This window comes from Thermobia domestica, chromosome 1 (genome assembly GCF_964235325.1).
Source record: "Thermobia domestica chromosome 1, izTheDome1.hap1.1, whole genome shotgun sequence".
NCBI lineage: Eukaryota > Metazoa > Arthropoda > Insecta > Zygentoma > Lepismatidae > Thermobia > Thermobia domestica.
The window spans coordinates 59682149-59699727 of record NC_137454.1 but is presented as its reverse complement, the minus strand read 5'-3'; the positions used below and the strand labels follow the sequence as shown (position 1 = coordinate 59699727).

The 17579-nt window shown below is 36.4% G+C and overlaps 2 protein-coding genes across 4 annotated transcripts in view; one reads left to right on the top strand and one right to left on the bottom strand.

The window, feature by feature from the left end:
• The window catches only part of LOC145685135 (uncharacterized), a 263787-nt gene that overhangs the window by 133060 nt on the left and 113148 nt on the right, over nucleotides 1–17579 (top strand). The gene's annotated exons all lie outside the window — the stretch shown is intronic.
• Nucleotides 3377–16620, bottom strand: LOC145685162 (uncharacterized). The gene is made up of 2 exons (XM_081757515.1): nucleotides 15882–16620; nucleotides 3377–4320 (listed from the first exon to the last, which is right to left on the bottom strand). Exons 1-2 carry the CDS (start codon nucleotides 16198–16200, stop codon nucleotides 3563–3565), a joined length of 1077 nt encoding a protein of 358 aa, XP_081613641.1. The 5' UTR covers nucleotides 16201–16620; the 3' UTR covers nucleotides 3377–3562.

Genomic DNA, 17579 nt, shown 5'->3' with positions numbered 1-17579 from the left:
AGGATGTATTTTGACGAAAGACGCTTACTGCACCAACGAGATCAGGTCAAGAATTGCCATGGCTAAAGAAGCATTCAACAATAAAAGGTCACTCTTAACCAGCAGGCGTAATATTGGACCAAGGAAGAAGTTGGTCAAGTGCTATATATGAAGCATTGGACTGAATGGTTCAGACTTGGACATTACGGAAGTTAGAGAAGAAATATTTAGAGAGCTTCGAAATGTGGTGCTGGAGGAAGATTGAGAAGATAAAATGGACAGAGAGAACAACAAACGAAGATGTTTTAAAACGGATAGGAGGGAAGAGGACACTTCTAGCCAGCATCCTTCGTAGGAAGGCCAATTGGATTGGACACATCTTGCAAAGAAATTGTCTTCTTCATACCGCCATAGAAGGAAAGATGGAAGGAAAGTGAGGAATCGGAAGATGAAGAACGCAACTGATCGACGATTTGAGAAACAGAAGAAAATATTGGGAGTTAAAAGAGGAAGCTGAGGATCGAAAGACGTGGAAGAAACATTTCCAGGCCTAAATCTAAAATTAAAAAAGAAATCTCTTTAGTCCCAGGACCTGCCGAAAGGCAGAATACTTAATAATAATATGTGAATTCTGAATATTAGGATATCTTCATCTTCCGTTCTTTTTTTCTTCCCCTAAAAGTCATAGGATCTTCCTTTTCTCTCTCTAAAATAATCTGGCAGACCTAGGATTGATTACTTTTGGAAGCGTTCGAACGTGGATGTAAATAAGGATAGAGAAAAATAGCTAAATGGAACCAAAACTGAAAATTTAAGAAAGAAGAGCAGGATATAGTTAAAAGGAATATCCGATGTAGTGTGTTAACCGAACTGATGACGAGAGCCCTATCCGCTGGTCTAGTTTTAAACATGCTCGCCTCTGGTACATGAATCCTGGATTATTCCTAGTAGGGGAACTGTGAAATTTGCACACACTACAGTGCTTATGGTTCCACCTCAAACTCTAAGTCAACGTCTCATATAGGCTCATATTGTCTTTAGCGATCATAGCGGAGAATCATTGTTCAAGGAGACTCCAAATTTCCGATAAATGACCGATGATGGTAATATAATAATAATAATAATAATAATAATAATAATAATAATAATAATAATAATAATAATAACAAAGAATATATTACAGACATTACAATGTAATTCCCTGAACGGTCACGTAACTTTTCCGTGGTGTGATTTATTTCAGATTGAATATTATTGGCTGTTCGTTGAAGTAAGTTTAGCATCCCTTTTTAATATCAAATTATATGAAACGTGGACTTTCAGTTTAGGGAGGAATCAGAACCACTGTAGTAGGCCATTCACATTTTTCTGTTTTCTCATTGAGAATCGAACCCAGGACCACGTGCACCAAAGGCTCACGCACTAAACCAGAGAGATGGATCCATGAATATCATGTTCGTAGATGTTGTAATAGAAGACTGCTTAAACTTCGAGCCAATAGAGTGAGCATTTGTTAGTAGACTGTAGTAAAATAAATGGAGATCAGTATGTTAACTTCCGTGTGATGGTGTAGAGTACGTTAAAAATCGATTACCAAATTAGACCATGATGCTTATTTATTCAATTTAGCCCCCTGCGATTAATTCTAAATGTAAAGAGAATGTTAAAACTGTTATTGATTGATATATAAATTATTAATGATATATTTGATATAAAAAAATGTAGTGTTATAACCGAACTGATGACAAGAGCCCTATCCGCTGGTCTAGTTTTAAACGTGCTCGCCTCTGGTACATGGAATCCTGGATTATTCCTAGTAGGGGAAACGTGAAATTTGCACACACTACAGTGCTTATGGTTCCACCTCAAACTCTAAGTCAACGTCTCATATAGGCTCAATGCTTAAAAGGAACGCAAAGTTCTAATCAACCCCCCCCCCCAAAAAAAAAAAAACCCTGCAAATTTCAGACTTTCCACAAATGGAAATATTGTCTATGGCATGAAGAGTATCTCGAAGACGATACAAATCACTAATGTATAGTAATTATCTAAAAATGTTGTACTCTAAACGATGAACTACAGTGCCATCTCTCGCAGCATAGACTTATTACTCCACAGTGAGGAAAAGAAGATTTGATGGTCAGAGTCCAATGTATTGATAAATTTAAAGCTGATGGTAAATATAGCGCAGGTAAGTATTGACAATTTGATAAACTTCATTTATAGTTAATCAGACTTCTATTTGTCCCAGTTCCGTACACTTTGCAAAAGTCTTTAAGGACTAGGCTAGTCGAGCAAGCGTTACCCCCCACAGCGAATGCGGCCTAAGTGGCTACACGGTAATTTTAGTTTCACCAGAGTTGTAAATCATACTATGAGCCAGTCAGGGTTTCCAGGCCTTTTCTTTTCATTTCCCGCGCCAGAAGTGCAGAATGAGAATGACCTGTTCAGTTGGTTTCTTGTGAGAAGATATGAATGTTATCGAAGAAGTATTGGTATTAGCTGCAGTTTCTTCTTATGTAAAGAAAAAAAGACGCAGAGGAAAACGCCGATTTAAAGTGCACCCCATTAATAGACAAAGACTACTGCACGGCGAATTTCATACATTGTATAATATGTTAAGAAGAGAAGACAAGAAATTTTTCGAATATTTCCGCATGTCGTGTACTACATTTGATGAATTGCTGCGGTACGTTAAAGATGGAATAACGAAACAAGACTCCAACATGGGAGCAGCTATACCAGCAGAAGAAAGGCTTGCATTGTCGCTAAGGTAAGTAAAACCATTTTCTTTAATCTTCAATATAAGAATATAGCCAAAAGAAGGGGAAAAAAATGAAATGAAATCTTTGAGTTTTACGTCCCACGGTTATGCTAAAGGAGACGGTGATGATGAGTAATGAATGAAATGGTGGAATGAAGAAAGTGGGAGGAAACGGGAGAACCCACGTACACGGTGTTTGTCCACCACAAAGTTCACTTGGTGGGGGCTGGGATCGAACCCGGGACCCCAAGCACCAGAAGCCAAAAGAAGGACTAATTCTTAGTAATAATAATAATAGACCTAATAATAATAATAATAATAATAAAGTTTTAGTAGTAGTAGTATCATTGATAATTATATTGTCTATGTAGAATAGATAATAATAATAATAATAATAATAATAATAATAATAATAATAATAATAATAATAATAATAATAATATTTCATGCTACGCCACTTCAGAAATGATTACTTTCTAACTATTTTTACAAAGGGCTAGGAAAGAATAAGAAAAGACCCTGCCTCCCTTTTCACTTATCATTTTCTCAAATTTTCATACAGTTCAATCCGATCTATTTGATAACAGATTATAACTGTAAGCACTTATCGTTAAGAAATTTAATACGTATTTAAAATTTTACTTATAGTAGGTTAATTTAAGATGTTACGAAAGAAAGAAAAAAACTTTAAAAAATAGAATCAATATATTTCTGAATATTCACTTATATAATTGTCAATGTTGCCTAAAGATATATTTATAATGCACTAGTTAATAAAAAGGACAAAGATTATTTCAGGTTACATATACTCGTATACAATTACACTAATTGAGTTACATCGATCGATTCATCCGTTGAACTCGGGCAGGATTCCGGTGAACGCGGTATTGTGTTTTGGCGTCTTGGAGCAGACGTTGAAGGCCATATGGGGGGAAAAGGAGGTGGAGGAGGAAGAGGAGGGTAAGCATTTCGTCCAGATACTACTTCTTGGCTGGTACTAGGATAATTCTGGATGTTGCTGAATTGGTACTGAGGAGGCTGGGGGTAATGAGAAAACGATGCAGGAACATACGAAGGGTTGGATGGATATGTATGTTGGGTTTGGCTGGAAGAAATTAATGCCTGCTTGATTACATCTAGAATTTGAGACCGAACACTTAGATTAATGTGGTCAGGTAGCTTTCTCAGCATAGGTACTAGTGATAAGGCGAACCCCTTATCACCATTCACATCATCACAGTCCCTTTTTTTGGCTTCTTGCAGGTACTCGATTATTTTATCTTCAAACGAGCCCGCTTTTCGTTTTTTCCCGCGTGATCCATTTTCATTATCCGGTGCATTCAGGCATCTTGTTTGGTTCTGCGCGTCATCACGTGAGTCACTACCTTCTTCAATATTCAAATTTAAATTGGTTCTTGTCTTCCTCTCTGTCATTGTGTCCGATAAAAACAGAAGTTCATTGAAAAAAGCATACTTTCTTTTCTTGCCTCCACTTCCACTTGGCTGCGTTTTCTGTGCATTTAATTCCCGTTTGAACGCATCCCGCAGAGACTTCCATCTTTTCTGGAGCTGTTTCACTATAAACAGATAAATAAACAAATTAAATGCATATTCACTTGATTTAAACGTAAATTTTAAGCACAATGTATTCAGTATAATATTTAAGAGGTGTTTCTAACAACGTTTGTACATTTTCTTATGTCACTGATTGTTTTCGGTACTCCACGTGATCTAGGCTTAAAAATGAAATAAGTTACACTTGTTTATTTTCTTTCATACCCGAGATTAGATTCTTCAAGTCAATAGAAACATATTATACAGCACAATTTCGTCAACTTTGATCTTTCATTTTCTTAAATGAAACATATGGTCATCTTGAAATTTTACTTGAGAGTATTATTTTGTAAAAATCTTTCAACCAGTACATATTTTGGTTGAAAATACGAGTTCCACGAAATACGCTAATTTTGCGGTCACTCTATCAGCTTTCTATGTCAATCGCATTGCCCGTTATTTTATGTCAGTGAGTTCATGCAACTAGATATATTAACGAACCTTTATATTAGAGACGCGTCCCCATTCAGAAATGAATACCATGGTTTGGGCAAAAATTGTAGAAAAAGTTTAAAAGGCGCTGCGGGAGTAATAGGGAGAGAGAAATTTGCCTCCCTTCCTATTAGTTTAGAACAATATTGTCTACGTTCGTGGTAAGTTAATTTTATTATGTCCTTGTGTTTATGAGAAATTGGCAAAAGAAAAATGGCAAATGCTTCCTTCCCTTCCTATTACTCCCGCCCGTCTTAACCCTTTTAGGATTTCCACTTTTTGAGGTAAATTTTAGACTTTCACTAAAACAGCTACTACGTCCTTACTATTTATCGTAGGATCATGGTTCATACAGCTTTTTTTTTTTTTTCCACGATAGATCATACTTTCCAACGGTAGTACTCGCTAGTCCGTATTATACATCAGAAACGGGAAAACCGGGAAATTTTTCGAAAAAAATCGATATTTCCCCCTCTGGCCCGGGCCTGGGTTCACGTAGGGATTTAATTTAAAAAAAAATACATTGTTGTGTAAATAATACGTGTGTAAAATTTCAATCTTGTATCTTGAAAACTACGGTCGGTAGAAATTTTTAAAAGTCTGAAGGTGACCCATTTTTCACACACACATACACATTATATATATATATATATATATATATATATATAATATACAGGGGCGGATCCGATGACGGGTGCACCAACAACTACCAGTACATTTGAATTGAATTGGATTTTTTTTTAATCCCTTTAGGTATCTGTGATGTGGTAATTAGGATATGCCCCAGAAATGCTAAGTGGGTTCGTTGAACCTTGTTCTCTTTTCTTTTAGAAAACTGACTTAATTTATTGATTTTGCAAAACTTCTCTAATTGTTTTAATCCGAAACGGAAATATGGCAGCAGGTTTTTTCGGCGGAATTTTCACTGTTAGCTTCTCACTTTAGGTAGTGTATATTTACAATGAAGGGGGATGCACGTGCACCTTTGTACCCAGTAAATTCAGCCATATATATATATATGGTGTTTGAGCCATGACTTAAGGTCAAATAGTAATGATGCTGTACATTTTTTAAGTATATATATATATACTTAAAAATGTACAGCATCATTACTATTTGACCTTAAGTCATGGCTCAAACACCATTTTTTCAGTGTACCGAGTCCTTTCCAATGATACCACTCATATGTCTGTATTATACACCTGAACCGGAAAAATCGGGAAACACCGGATTTTTTTCTGAAAAAATCACCCCCTAGGAACACTTGTGCCCCTCGGGCCCGGCCCCGATTTCATGTAGGTATCTAAAAAAAATTGAAAAATACCCAAAGGTACACACAATCGGTATACAAAGTTCCTATATGATATTTTGAAAACTAAAGGCGTGAAAAATTTTTGAAATTTGACCTCTAAAAAAAGAAGTCACGCCCCTCCGCCCCCACTTACGCCACCTAGTTGACCATCCGGTTCCAAAACTCATCTGGGCTGTTCTTTGGTTTATCCTTGACTTGCCCAATAAAAAGAAAAAGCGCTTAAATACCTGTTATAGAACCTAAATAAGCGGTCAAAGACGATACTACGCCATGGTATATAAATATGCCATAAATCCTAAAAGGGTTAAAAGAAAAGAAAAATGTACACTTTTTTTCAAACACATTTTTACCAGCTTATAACATGAATTGAAACAAATTTCAAAAGTGTGTAACGGCCTATCCTTTAAGATTTTGTTTCTTTATTTGCAACCGACTCTTTCATTTATTTAATTTTATGTAATGCTATATACATTGGTTAGGCGAAACATATTTTAGGGTACACCAGTTGTTTTCAGCTTATTCAATATGACAACTCTGACAATTCCCTAATGTTATAAGTATGTATCCTTTGTGATCTCGATCAAGATTTGTTTTATCTTTCTTTTATATGTATGTTTACCGAACGTTGAGTTTAGGGATGGGCACGAGTTCCGAGTCGAGTCAAAGGTAATTTTCTCAAGTCAAGTTCCGAGTCGAGTCACCGTTTTAAGGTCAAGTTTGATAAATGGCTCGCTCGTTCAACTCGTTTTAACTTGTTTTGAAATCATGGCCTGATTAGACTGGAAAGTGAAAGCCATGAGAAGTGCAAGAAGTAATGTGGAATACTTTTAGTGTTGCTCACGACAGGGGTTAATCTCGTCTTGTGCTTTTAGTGCATCTTGTGCGGTACTTTTAGTGTGTCTCGTCTCGTCTCGATAACGAGACGACAATAGATTTTTATAACCAGACAGTCTCAAATGTCGTAAGCACCAATATAAGTATGTAGTTCTTACCATTAAGGCTGAGACTTGCATGGTCAAATTTTTGAGCCTAAGCAGAAACCCAACCCGGATAGTGATATCAACCGGTTCGGCTTGGTTCAACTGCACGAACTGCTCGAGCCGGCTCGATTGGAATGAGCCATTGGCTCCGTTGCGACAAGCCATCGACTCTTCTCGATTAAGCCGATGGCTCGAGCCGGTTCGATTGGGATGCGCCATTGGTTCGAGCCAGTTCCGTTGAAATGAGTCCATCGGCTCGATTCGACTCAGCTCGACTGAGTCGATGGCTTAACCTGGCTTGGTTGGGTGAGCTGTTGCCTCGGGTCATTTCTCGGTTCGGCTCGATAGTGAATGAGCTATGAGTCGAGCCGCTCGAGCGTTGGCAACCCTAAAGCCAGGCCGAGAAATTTTGAGCATGTTTGGCCGGCGTCCTATAAATTTTAACAATTTTTCGCTCGAGCCCGAATACTTGCTCCTACGGAACTCAAACCCAGAACCTCGTGACCAATGGCCTTTCCTCATGAAGACTTCTCGACGACTGAGATTGATAGTCAGCTAGTTTTCAGTATTTAGATACAAACCGCTCACCTTTCATGGTTATACACAGTTTTATAATAATAATAATATTCAGTGGCGTATTTACGATTTTGTTTCGGAGGGGGCTTTGCTAACTTTCGGGGGGGGGCTTTCCCTGAAAATGTGAAAATTCAGCAAGATAGTTCATATACTTTACTATAGTAAGTAAGATTTCGGGGGGGGGGGGGGAGGCTTAAGCCCGGAAGCCTACCCTAAATACGCCACTGATAATAATAATAATAATAATAATAATAATAATAATAATAATAATAATAATAATAATAAAGTTTTAGTAGTAGTAGTATCATTAATAATTATATTGTCTATGTAGGATACTTGAAGAGAGTACTTGGAACTACACACAGAGTTAAGCTCGAATTGCCTCGTTTTGTCTCAACTCGACTCGAAATTCGAGTCGATTCAGAGGAAATTTTTCGATAAGAGTTCTCGAGTCGAGCTCAAAGATGTCTGTTTCGAGTCGAGTCGAGTTTCAAAGACAACTGCTCGAACTCGCTCGTGCCCATCCCTAGTTGGGTTTCCTAGTGTGAACTAATATTTTGCCTCATCTTCAATTTTTTTAATACTATGCAACATCTATATCAAATTGTCTTTTTTTGGTTTAAATTTTAAGAATTATAACTTGATATATCATCTGCCTAGGTTTAATACCTCTCAGACCTCAATTCAACTTTTATCAAATTCAACGCTTTAGGCAGAGTACATCTGATGCAAGGCGGTAAGGTTCTCGTACCAAAATAATGCGATTGTAGTTAGTGTTTACAAAAATCAGGGATGTGCGAAAACATTTGAGCGGTAGTGTACAATATATATATGTATAGCCTACATTTTTTTTTCTTTTTTGCAGGTTTCTTGCAACGGGTATTCCCTTTAGATCTCTGGCAATGCAGTACAGAATAGGAAGGAAGACAGTTTCAGACATCATACGGGAGACATGTGATGTCATATGGTCAACAATGAAGGATCAATTCATGCCAATCCCAGATACTGATGGTTGGCTTAATATAGCACGACTATTTGAAGAACGAAGCAACTTTCCTAACTGTGTGGGGGCATTGGACGGTAAACATATTCGTATAGTGAAACCTGCTGGTGGTGCTTCAAAATACAAGAATTATAAACAGTATGATTCAATAGTACTGATGGCTTTAGCCGATGCAAATTACTGCTTTACTTTTGTTGATGTAGGTAGCTATGGTACATCGTCTGATGCAAATATTTTCAATAAGTCAACTTTGCAGAAATCCATACGTTCTGGGTCTTTAAATTTACCTCCAAACCAACCGTTGCCTAACTGTCCCAGGGGTGTAGCAATGCCGTTCGTCATTGTAGGAGACGAAGCATTTGCAATGTCTGAACATGTTCTACGACCATATTCTCGACAGAGTCTGAACAGTCAAAAACAACGAATTTTCAATTACCGCCTGTGTCGGGCTCGTCGATTTGTGGAATGTGCTTTCGGCATTTTTGCAAACAAATGGCGACTTTTCCATTCTGCTATATATTTGGAACCAGAATTCGTCGAATGCCTTGTCTTAGCTGCGTGCGTGTTACACAATTTTGTGCGAGTACGAGATGGATACAAATTTGAAGATATACTATCATGTCCTATGGAAGACATTCCTGTTCAAGGGACAGGAGGAATTCCATTGCAAGCAAAAGGGGTAAGAGAATACTTCGCTGACTATTTTGTTAGTCCTGCTGGTGATGTTGAGTGGCAGTACAAGATGGTTTGAATGGGCTTCAAATCGAATAGTGATTTTGAATGCCTGGCATATGATATTTTATGGGGTAGTATAACGAGAAAACCAATGAAGGCTATCGGGAAAGAACATGGTAAGTCACATTTTGTAAACTGTTCACGAGGGCGGTTTTAAAATTGAAGAAAACCTATTATTTTCCATATTCTTTTCCATTGGAGGTGGTTCCTTTAATAGCTTGTAAAATGTCTATGAGTAGCGTTTTTGCCAGTATGAGTATATACTGGTAATTGGAAAGTGCCTTCTTTAAGCTATTATTTCGCACTAATATATCAAAAATCACCAAAGGTGGGTTTAGTATGTTCTTTTTCTCTACCCTTAAAATACCTTTATTTGTGACTTACACAAATCTGATGTTGTTGGCTGCAGGAGCGGATTAAGGGCGGAGCCAATGGAGCCCAGGCTCCGCCCCCCCTAAATCCCTCTTTTTAATATTAAAATCAACTTATATTATAGGCCTCAGACATATGCAATTTTTTCCCGGTCCCTACGTTCGCATTATCGCTGGAATTAAGTCTTCTTCCACCAGCGTCTTCACGATACTTACTTTGTTGTGTTGACCATTTGGCTTGTATTTGGCAGTTGTGTGTTACACTGCAGTGCATGAGCATTTAACTGTTGATAATGAAAGTAATTAAACTAATTTTTGTAAACTTCTAGCACATTAAAATATTCGAGCACAGCTTATGAGGCTGTGGAAGGCAATAAAGAAAATGTATGCACTGGAATTATTTGCAACATAGGGTCCCTTTGAAATAGTTTGCTCCAGGGCCCCAAAAGCCTTAATCCGCTCCTGGCTGGTTCTTATCAAAGTTTACGGCTAATTACGTACATATGTGATTGACTATGTTTCAGAGCGAAGAGTAACTGTAAATGCCTAAATTGTATTTTAATGTTTTCTTCTTATGTATAATTAAATAAATGTAATCTTACTTGTTTATTTTCGTTTAAATATTGTTGATCATAAAATCTGCACAATTTCTAAGTGCTTACACGTAATGAAATCAGGACGTATGTTTAAGTGCTTTTTTTTCCTCTCTCTCATACTTTTTTTTTTAATTTTTCCACTTTTCAGCTATTAAGTAGTGGCGTATAGTGGTAGCGGTGTAAGATAATGATATATCTGTTTTATGAGCACTTTGAAAACGTGTAATTTATGGTGTGGTGGTAAACAGAAATAAAGGGAGTGAAAATTTGAAGACATTTCAATAGTAACGAATATTCAAATAATAATTAATCACATTTAATTAATATTAAGAAAGTAGGTACAAAGAGCAGCAAATCATTAATGTCTTTCAAGGGAAGTCATTGAAGTTATACGCAGGGTCTGCATGTGGCACACACAGAGTACACTTTACATGTGTAATATCTCGCTTGAATGAGGTCTGTCGGGGACGTGACGACAATTCGAAGATCCGACGAATGCATGCTCCGAAACACCTGAAACGTGAACAAAGTGGGAAATGTGTTTTACGTCACGCGAAATGTCGAGGATTGTCGAGCATGATATACACGAACAAAAGTTTATCGCGAAATTGGTGATTTAGAGGGTCCATAAAAAGTCAGATGTTAAAGATATGAAAACCTATTCCAGTAATGGAGATATAACAGATATTTGCACCTGTGCAAATTTTCATATTTGTAGTTTGAACCACATTCGAGTTGTGGCCCTCCGAAATCTGTCTGTTTGCAGGTCATTCATCTATACACTGACTCATCGATCATATTGTTTAGGGCCTTTAACAGTAAGATAGAGAGTTGAAATTTTGCACACAGGTACCTCATATTGTCCCGAGTATACAAAAATTATGAAATTTGAGTTAAATTCTATCAGAATTTTTATACAAACTTTCTCCATAGATTTTAATGCAAAGCAAGCTAGTTTATACTGTATTATCCTGCTAGAAGACATTAAATATGAACATTTCTTGATTTAATTCGAATTTAAGAATAGAAAATTTGAAAGCGTGCGTTGATTATAGCCTGTATTTTGTTAAAACACACCAATTAAAGAAAATGAAATCTCAAGTAAGATGTTTGTGAATATATAAAATATTTGTCATAACACCACTTTGAGTCAAGAAGTTGTGTGTAGACTTCGGATTTTAGCATATTTGCATTTTTTTTTTTCCTAATGTGATACTGATGTGCTCTTTAAACAGAAATTCGTTTCAGGTGTTTTGGGGTAAAAGAGCAGAGTTTTATAGTGCATATATTTGCATATTTCGGAGGTTAGCGCATGTTTATGTCGTTATTGCATATAAATGCATATTTTTAAAGGAACGACCAAATTGATATTTTGTCCAACAACTTTGCTTAGTGGAATTTCAAGTTTCTAATATAAATAGACTCAGGACCTTTAAATACTTCATTGTTCTCGGTTTAGAATATCTTCCAAGGTCATGTGAAAGGAAAATAACAAAAGGGTGAGTGATTCATCCTCCCGGCAATGATGCATGAATCTCAGCTTATTGGAAGAAGATATAAATAACGATGTCAAATCATCTACAACAAAATTTCCACGTCACTCATCTCTGCAGTTAAAGTTGCTACTGTTGTGTGTGTGTGTCAGTGACGACGCCACCTTTAAGTTCTTAGGGGAGCAAAGGAGGGGCAGATACATTTTCGGGGGGCGGCTATTTGCCATACCAAAAATGACATTTATTACTTTTGACTTATGTTACATTACATTGTGTATTTCGTTGCTGTTTTTATGTTAGACCTACATGGTTACAAATTAAACTTATTCCAAGTAAAATTTGTGACTAACAAATAAGTAACGTCTGCACATGAAATATTTTTCAATGGAACTTTTGAAGCCTAAACATAAATTGAATTACTTTCGCGTATGCTTCAAGTAACACATTCGTCTAGTACTATATGCCACGTATCTCTCTCTCTCTCTCTCGCTATACATACACACATATATATATATATATATATATATATATATATATATATATAGAGAGAGAGAGAGAGAGAGAGAGAGAGAGAGAGAGAGAGAGAGAGAAAGAGAGAGAGAGAATTTACGAGGAGCTGCTGAAAATGTCCTAGTCCAATCCAGAAGGAGTGTAGGTACTAGGTAGAAAAATGAAATCGTAGTTTAAAAAAACATATCTCTGTGTGTAGAAATACAAATTTTCATATTAATAATGAAATTCTTGTTTCTCAGGCCTCTGAAGTGGTTATGTGTACCCAAACAGATAATTTCACGAATATTCAGATCCTAACTGTTATAACATTTTTGTTCCACCAAGGAAAGTCACCGAAGTAAATTAATTAGGAAATCAGTGAAACACCACAGGACACCCCTCCGTTATATACAGTGGTGAAGAAGTAAGTGGCTTAGTATAAACGTGGCGATTTCTCAACAAATTATGCTTTACATTCAGGATGATTAAAAGCAATGACTCTTCCCGAAATCATGGATGCAATTTGTGACATTATTCTTGAAAATTGCAGCATTTCAGCCAGTGGTGGATATAGCCCGAGGCCGGAGCCCTAGACCACCCCAGTTTTTGAGTGAAAAAAAAAATTAAGCTATTATTTATATAGTTTTTAAACTGTATGGTAAACTCATGATATACTTATTATAGTCTGAGGTCTGGCTGCACCCCGCTTTCTCAGTTTTTACCTTCTCAGCAAAACTTGTGTCAGAGATTCTGGGCATTTCTTTGGAACTCGTCGGTAGCATAATTCAGAATGGCTTGGGTATGCGCAACCACTTATTCGCAAGAAATCAGTATGAATATAAGTGCCTGCTGGCCCGAAACTAGCCATATAGGTTTGGGGGGCCCAAGTCATTATAAATTCTCTTACAAATATCTAAATTTCGTTTTTTTTTTTTTTTTTGGTATTAATAATTACAAAATCGCATTTTATATCGAGGTCTGGAGGGGCCCAAAAAGTTTAGGGGACCCTAGCTCCCCTCTGGTTCCGGACCTGAGTGCCTAGCAACATTTAGCTATTTCGTCAGGAACTGATATAACCGCAATAAAATTATTGAGACAAACTACACCAAAATCGAGTTCTAGCAAACGACACGCCATCGTTTCAGAGTAGCTTTCGAAAATGGACTTTAATGAAAGGAAGCGTGTGTGTGTTTTCTTTCACGGAAGAATTATAATTCTTATATTAATACTCTAACATTAATGTAATATTGCTTTCGTTTTTTTTTTTTTTTATAAATATTAATTTTACATAATATAGTAGTTAAATTTTGCATAGAATACATTTAAAGATCTCAAAAGAATAAATCAGTACCATAAAATAAACTTGTTAAAATTCTCGTTTATTTCAAAGAATAAATAGAATGTTTCCTCATATAAATTAAAGTTCTGAGAAACCGTGATGGTGTCGATATTCAACACTCTTAAGTGCTACTCTTTTTGGGATTTATCAAACCTACAATTAAAATAATACAGATTTTGCTCGACTTTTCTATGAACGCACAGTTTCATTAGTTGTTAGTATTATAAATTTCCTACCTGGGAAGGACAAGAAGTTTCCTTACTCTATGATCTTAATCTTTAAAAGAAAGGGGGGGGCATGGAATTTGTTACTAAAACAACAAAAATAAATGTCAGTCTCAAACACCACCCAAAAAACAATGATAAAAACATTTATATTTCCAAAGATGTTTGAACAACGAAATCACAGCATCAAATATCAAACATTCGTCAAGTGGATACATATAACATTACAAATATTACAGAATGCACTTCTTCATCTTCGTTTTGCAAAGTGGTTTGAGTTACGTTGACCGAATTTAGCGCGATCATAGTGATCATTGTGCGTATGGTTTCGAAATTAAGTGGATACAAGGCCCATTATGTATGTCAATTTGACACCGAACAATTTGCACCAAATTTACTTAAAGCGGACAATTTGCCACCTCCATTCTGGGCAATTTGCCGAACTTAGGTAATTTCGTCACCAAAATATTAGCATGTAGGTAATTTCGTTGCCAGAAATTTTTTACAGTAATTTCGTCATCGGTAAATTTATCAGCATAGTATTAACATATAGGAAACTTTGTCATGGTTATTTTTTACTCTTTGTTGAACTAAGTACAGACAAAGTAAACGACCAAAACAGCTTATTTTATCTTAATCAAACTTGGAAAACAATTCAGTTGGTGTTAGATTGTCGCTTTTTCAATTTATTCCTACATCTATATTAATCTGTGTATCTGTATAAAAAGGATGTGTATGTATGTTAGGAATGGTATAGAGACGAGATGAAACTCAATACACTCTCGGTCTCGTCTCGAGTCGAAAAACATCGTATTAGTCTCGGTCTCGTTTCCATCAATATATGGAGCTCCTTCGTGACTAAGCGGTAAGCGTACGTGTCTTTGGCGTGGTAGACCTGGATTCGATTCTAGGCAGGAGGTTATGTGGTTAGGGTCCCACGTTGAGCTGTAGTTCACGTCTGATGTAGCCTCTCTGGTATAGTCGAAAGAGACGGAGCAAGAGGAATTTTGTTTAAGATATCCTCTGTATCGAAAACAAATATTAGACCCCAATCAATAAATTCCAACATTTACACTACTTTATACTTTACTAGCTATGCACGTGCCTTTGGAGAATAGGGTTCCGGTTTCGAATCCTGTGGGAGATCATTGAAAAGTTTCAGCGCATAAAGATAGTTTAGATTCCACCTTAAACTGTAGGTTTACATCTTGTATAACTTCGGTGCTGAGAGGACCGCTAAATTCCAAGCCACAAAGTATAAAATTTACATCATTATATTTTTAACCAATTCTCTGGTTTAATCTTTTTTTTTCTCATGATTTAGGCTTATTCTGAAATCCCTACTCTCTACCAATTTTAGCACCTTATTTTCAGTTTCAGAACAAAGTTGATAAAACACGAGCAGTTGCAGTTAAAATAAATAAAGAAAATAAAATAAACATACCTTTCCCAGGAATATTTCTAAGCTGCATGGAAAGAAATGTCTGGAAACTGAAACATTGTGTGTTTGTCTTACAAAACTAAATTTCGAAATAATTTGGCAACGTAGTTTTTCGGTCATTTCAAAGACTGGAAAGAGAATAAGATGTATTGAATCCCAATTTAAACTTATGGTCTTTGCTGTTTAAAACATTTTCGATATACCTAAGTACCAAACTATTAGAGGTGGCATTTTCCGCTTTTCTCCTGTGCACACATCTATGGCTTAGACCATCTAAGGGCAATTGTTCCATCATCTAACATATCCACCCCATAAAATGCCGCATAGCCGGCCCTGGCCCTTTCGGATATATTAGGTATATTGGAAGTTGGCACAACTTTAACAATTTATTATTATTATTATTATTATTATTATTATTATTATTATTATTATTATTATTATTATTATTATTCATAGTGAACATACAATTTGGCTCGATGTAGCTCTACTTAACAGTATTAAATGAAATCATAAAATAAGAATATTCTTACCTTCTTCATTCTGAGAATTCCGTTCCATTCCCTCCCAGTCTGGAACAAATATCGCAGCCACTTCTCTCCACATTTTTATTTTTAAGTCTCGATTCATATAGTTCGGATCTCTTAAATCATATAGGCATGGCCTATTTTGTATTTCAATTATAAACGCCTCTGTGTTAAACACACTAACCATATTGGAGATGTACACAGTACACGTTTTCAAACACAACTGAAAATTTCTCTTTGTGATTACACTTGTGGTTATCTGTTTGGGGGTGGAGTTCGAGCTTCTGAGATAGGGGCTCAAATTCAAGTTATTTCGTTGTTTCATCTTTTGCCTAAAGCCAAATATTTTGCTTATAGATTACCATGGCACCAGCAAACTGTCAATCAAGTGTATCACAAGAAATCACCCTATTGTGTTACATAGATTTTTCTGTGATTAGCTATTTTTTCTGAATTTCCTTCTATTTTTGTGAATTTTCTTTTGTTATACACACACATACATTATAATAGCAGAGTTCCAATCTCTGCACAAAGAGTCTTCCAAGCAGCTGTTTCTTGCTACAATCCCCTTGCCTGGCAACACGTCTTTCCTTTCTGTCATTCCTTTTGAAATCTTTTAAACAGCAGGCGGTCTATTGTTCCGACCTGCACCAAATACGCTCGAGCCGGCGTTTTTTCAGCGATTTTATTGCTTTCGCGTTCATGTTTAGCCGCTCAGATTTAAATACATGGTCAGCGTATTTCAAGCAAACGCAGGAGCAATAAATGCGCTTTGCGATCGCTTCCAAATAGCCGGGGTGTAAGACTATAAAATTCATTTCTCTTCCTTCATCACCTCTTTTTCTTTCTTTCTCTGTCTTTTGCTATGTGTATTCTGTTTCACTCTTGTATCTACGATTGAGCAATGAATGCACTGGATCAGTCCATTGTGTGTAAACATGGGGAATTATGCCTCGTGAAACAAGGTTCAGCTGTGTGTTGTTGCTGATATCAAACAGAATCTTTTATTCTCTTCATTGCTGTATAACGACTGTGGCACGCAACTGGATATAAGGAAGCAGTATGATGCACTTCATCTCATGACGGTAATAAAGCCATTGCTTCTTGTTAGAAAAAAAAATATATATATTTGCTTTTCTATTAAAAGTTTTGTTCTATTTGTAAGAAGGATACTTTTTCATCCACAGTACGAGGGCGTCATTTGGGGCTCTAGAGGGATACATTTGAATGTGACATTTGTATGTATTTTAATCCATAAGATAATAATATCAATGAAAAGCGTGGAAAGCGACTGACATTTAGCCCCCCCCCCCCTTCCCGAAGCAAAATCTGAAATTACGCTGCTGGCACTGTATAGTGCACAACTCCATCTAATCATAATATCGGATGTCCTCTGTGCGAGTCAAAAATATCATTCAAAAACCCTGATCGTTTTGTTGGTGTGTGTCAGTATTGAGAGTATATGTTTGTTTCTTCTTTTCATTACTTTTAACACTTCAGCGTAACATACAAATTGTTCTGTATTATGTTCATTAGCAGGAGTTGGGGGACAAAAAGTAGAGATATTCGAATCAGGTAGATATTAAAATTTGTATAAAAACTATTGTGTATACAGACAAAGGAAAGAAAGGAATAAAAATTAATCCAGGCTGTATAAGTGATAGGTGGGGTATTGAAGATCAAAATCGTTGAATAAGAATACAA